The 3,182-nt window shown below is 32.5% G+C and overlaps 1 protein-coding gene across 1 annotated transcript; it reads right to left on the bottom strand.

The window, feature by feature from the left end:
* Positions 1-1,182: 1,182 nt before the first annotated feature.
* Positions 1,183-2,029, bottom strand: LOC111374764 (protein PAM68, chloroplastic). Its single transcript, XM_022997500.1, has one exon. It carries the CDS (start codon positions 1,927-1,929, stop codon positions 1,354-1,356), a length of 576 nt encoding a protein of 191 aa, XP_022853268.1. The 5' UTR covers positions 1,930-2,029; the 3' UTR covers positions 1,183-1,353.
* Positions 2,030-3,182: the final 1,153 nt, after the last annotated feature.

Raw genomic sequence — 3,182 nt, 5'->3', positions numbered from 1 at the left:
CCTCCGCACTATGTGGAGAGTTTTTTCTTCATTTTTTACTCCACACATGATTTAACATCTCTCCACATTGTGCGAAGAGTTTAGTTTTATTTTTTTTAAAGTTCATGTGCGAAGATTTTTTTTATTTTTTTGGTTGTTCATGACAGTTTATATTTACTAAAATTATTATTATTATTTTAATGCTAGTGACATGATGTGTGGAAGAACATTTGTTTGACATAATTATCTTTTTAATATTAGTGACATGATGTGTGGAAGAATATTTGTTTGACATAAACAAAATGGAAAATAAAAAATGACATCATGCATAGTAAAATTAGATTAAGTTACTATTACATCAATAGTGGACCTTCCTTCCCCTTTCTATTAGAAGTTAGAAACGATAGGGAAATTGCAGCCTTGGTCCCCAAAATTTTGGAAAGTGAACAAAATGGAGCCTGATATTTTTATTATTTTTTTAATTACCCACGGCTTCTATATGTCAACTACCTACCATTGATTTATGTTTGCTCCCCCCCCCCCCCCCCCCCCCCCCCTACCTACAAGTTTATAGCAATATTAAAAAATGCAAAAAATATTTTGCACTTTGAATCATTAATGCAATGGAAATATAAAATAAGTATTTAAAACGGATTAGAACGCAATAAATCGACATAACAAATCAATTAATTCTCCATTGATTTCTTTTTTAGCAAACAATCAAAAACTTCGTGATACAAACTAAAGGCTTTTCGACATATATTGTGCACCCACGAAATAGTTCACATGTGAGAAGTGTTACATGTACATAATTATTACATGATGGTGTTCATAATTACATGTGGTACTATCCAACTTTTAATTCAAATCTCGCAATTTCACATTAATAATCAGATGATTGTCATATCACGTTATGGATAATATTATGTGCAATAATTATGTACATGTAGATTTTTTCAAGTAACAATTAATAGACTAATAGATTGATAATGTGCAACAATTATATAGATGTAGACTTTTGTAGACTTTTCCCAGTAACAATTAATAGACTAATAGATTGATAATGTGCAACAATTATATAGATGTAGACTTTTGTAGACTTTTCCCAGTAACAATTAATAGACTAATAGATTGATAATGTGCAACAATTATATAGATGTAGACTTTTGTAGACTTTTCCCAGTAACAATTAATAGACTAATAGATTGATAATGTGCAACAATTATATAGATGTAGACTTTTGTAGACTTTTCCCAGTAACAATTAATAGACTAATAGATTGATAAAAAACCAACTAGTATCCAAAAATCTTCTTCCTCTTGGGAATCTGGAATGATACAAACTCATCAAGTAACAAGAGAACAAAATGATTTCCTACTTCTTTGATCCTCCACCCCATATTGATTGCCAGAAAACAGGCCAATTCTTCTTAGCTTCATTCCAACCCAACAATGAGCCTTCCCTCGTCGGATCCCAACTGGATGACACAATCCCATAACTCACTCCTAAAAGTGCAGTCCCAAAGAAGATAAATGAGACAATGAAGGGAATCCAAGTGGGCACATCAATTTTCAATCCAACTTTGAGATAGTAAAAGAATGGGAAAAACAAAAGCCCAATAAACAGAGGAATTCCAACAGAAAATCCCATTCTACTCATCATTCTGTTGGTAACTATTTCTGGGATAACGCCTTCTTCTTTCTCATCCTCTTCTTCTTCATCTTCTTCGTCGTTGGTGTCGTTATTTTTCTTTGGTTTTTTGAATTTTTTGAGTTTTTTTGAGGTGGGTCCGAATCCTTTTGGGGAATTTAGCGTGGCTGAGACTGGATTGAACTTGAGGTGGGTTTTTGATGGGTTTGGGGTGAGGATTGGGGGTGGGATTCTTCTGTGTTTGATTAGGGTTAATGAAAGTGGGAATTGTAAAGGATGTGCATATGAGTAGGTTCCCATAATTGATTGTTTTCCCTCCTCTTGTGCTTGTTTTCGTTATTACATGTAATTGTTAATTGGTTGGTGGGAATGGTGTACAGTTGTTTGGGGGGAAGAAGCTTATCCTCTTGAGTCTGCACAAGTACTGAAATACCCCCAACTCATTAGGCCTTCGTTTGTTAATATTATTTTAGTAAGAATGCATTTTTTAATATTGTATTGATAAAAAAATATGTGGCAAAAATAAGGAATATTTTTGAATTTACGTTTAATATTATTTTATTAAAGAATGTGTTGCTGAAATAATATCAAATCATTGTTTAAAAATATATTTTTTGAAAGAATGTGGTGTACGAATTGGTTCAAATAATTAACCAAAAATTGGAAAATGAAAATGTGTGTAAAAATGGAAAATGAAAAGGTGTGACTACGTGTCAATTTCGACCAAATATTCGGACTTGATTCGATGGTCAAATTATAAAAGTAAATAGACCAACTTATTCTACTCGTCGAGTAGATCGTCGTGGTATATTTGAAATCTCGAAACCAATTCCGAATGAATGAGAAATTGCGGACCAAAGTTGGATGAAATGAAGTGTTGCAACTTTTCGAAAGGATGCAGGTTTTAGCTAAGTGTTGCAATTTTTTGAAAGGATGCATGTTTTGGCTCACACTAGTTCATTTGCACCATTTCTACATCTATAAATAGAACCCTATGGACATGATTTTGGCTACACCAATTGTATTGAGCATTCATTCTCCTCTTGCAATTTTTTTCTTTCTAATTCCATAGCATTTCCTTGTTAGAAAGAGAATTCCGTTCGAGTTTGCTGGTTGAAGTCATTTGGAGTGCTCCTATGACTTGACATGGTCGTTGTATTTTGGGAGATTATTGTCGAAAAATCGTTGGCCCCGATGCGGGGCAAATTCATCTCAAGGAAAGAGTTATACTCGCCTTGGCCAATCGTATCACTTACATCTAATTTTTTTCTGATTTCATTTCTACTTAATTTTATAAAATGATTAATTTTATTTATATGGTTTATGCAAGGTTCGATATGAAGAATCACATGTTTTAATTCAAGAATGGAAATGGTCAGATTCAATAATCATTGGTTAGTTTCTCAAACTCCATTTCGGTAAGACGAAACATTGTTTCGATTTCGTAAACATAAACGGTATATTTTTTTGTAATATAATATGTACATAATCGGTGTATTCCCCAACAATTTTAAAATGAATTTTCTTATGCATATTATATTTTATTTACAATC

Source organism: Olea europaea, unplaced genomic scaffold, assembly GCF_002742605.1.
Source record: "Olea europaea var. sylvestris unplaced genomic scaffold, O_europaea_v1 scaffold12860, whole genome shotgun sequence".
In the NCBI taxonomy this organism is placed as follows: domain Eukaryota; kingdom Viridiplantae; phylum Streptophyta; class Magnoliopsida; order Lamiales; family Oleaceae; genus Olea; species Olea europaea.
Note: the sequence above shows the minus strand (reverse complement) of the source record. Positions and strands in the feature narration are given on the sequence as shown.

Bases quoted from the DNA above. Each gene is read 5' to 3' on its own strand.
- LOC111374764 (XM_022997500.1), bottom strand. From the start codon at position 1,929: ATGGGAACCTACTCATATGCACATCCTTTACAATTCCCACTTTCATTA.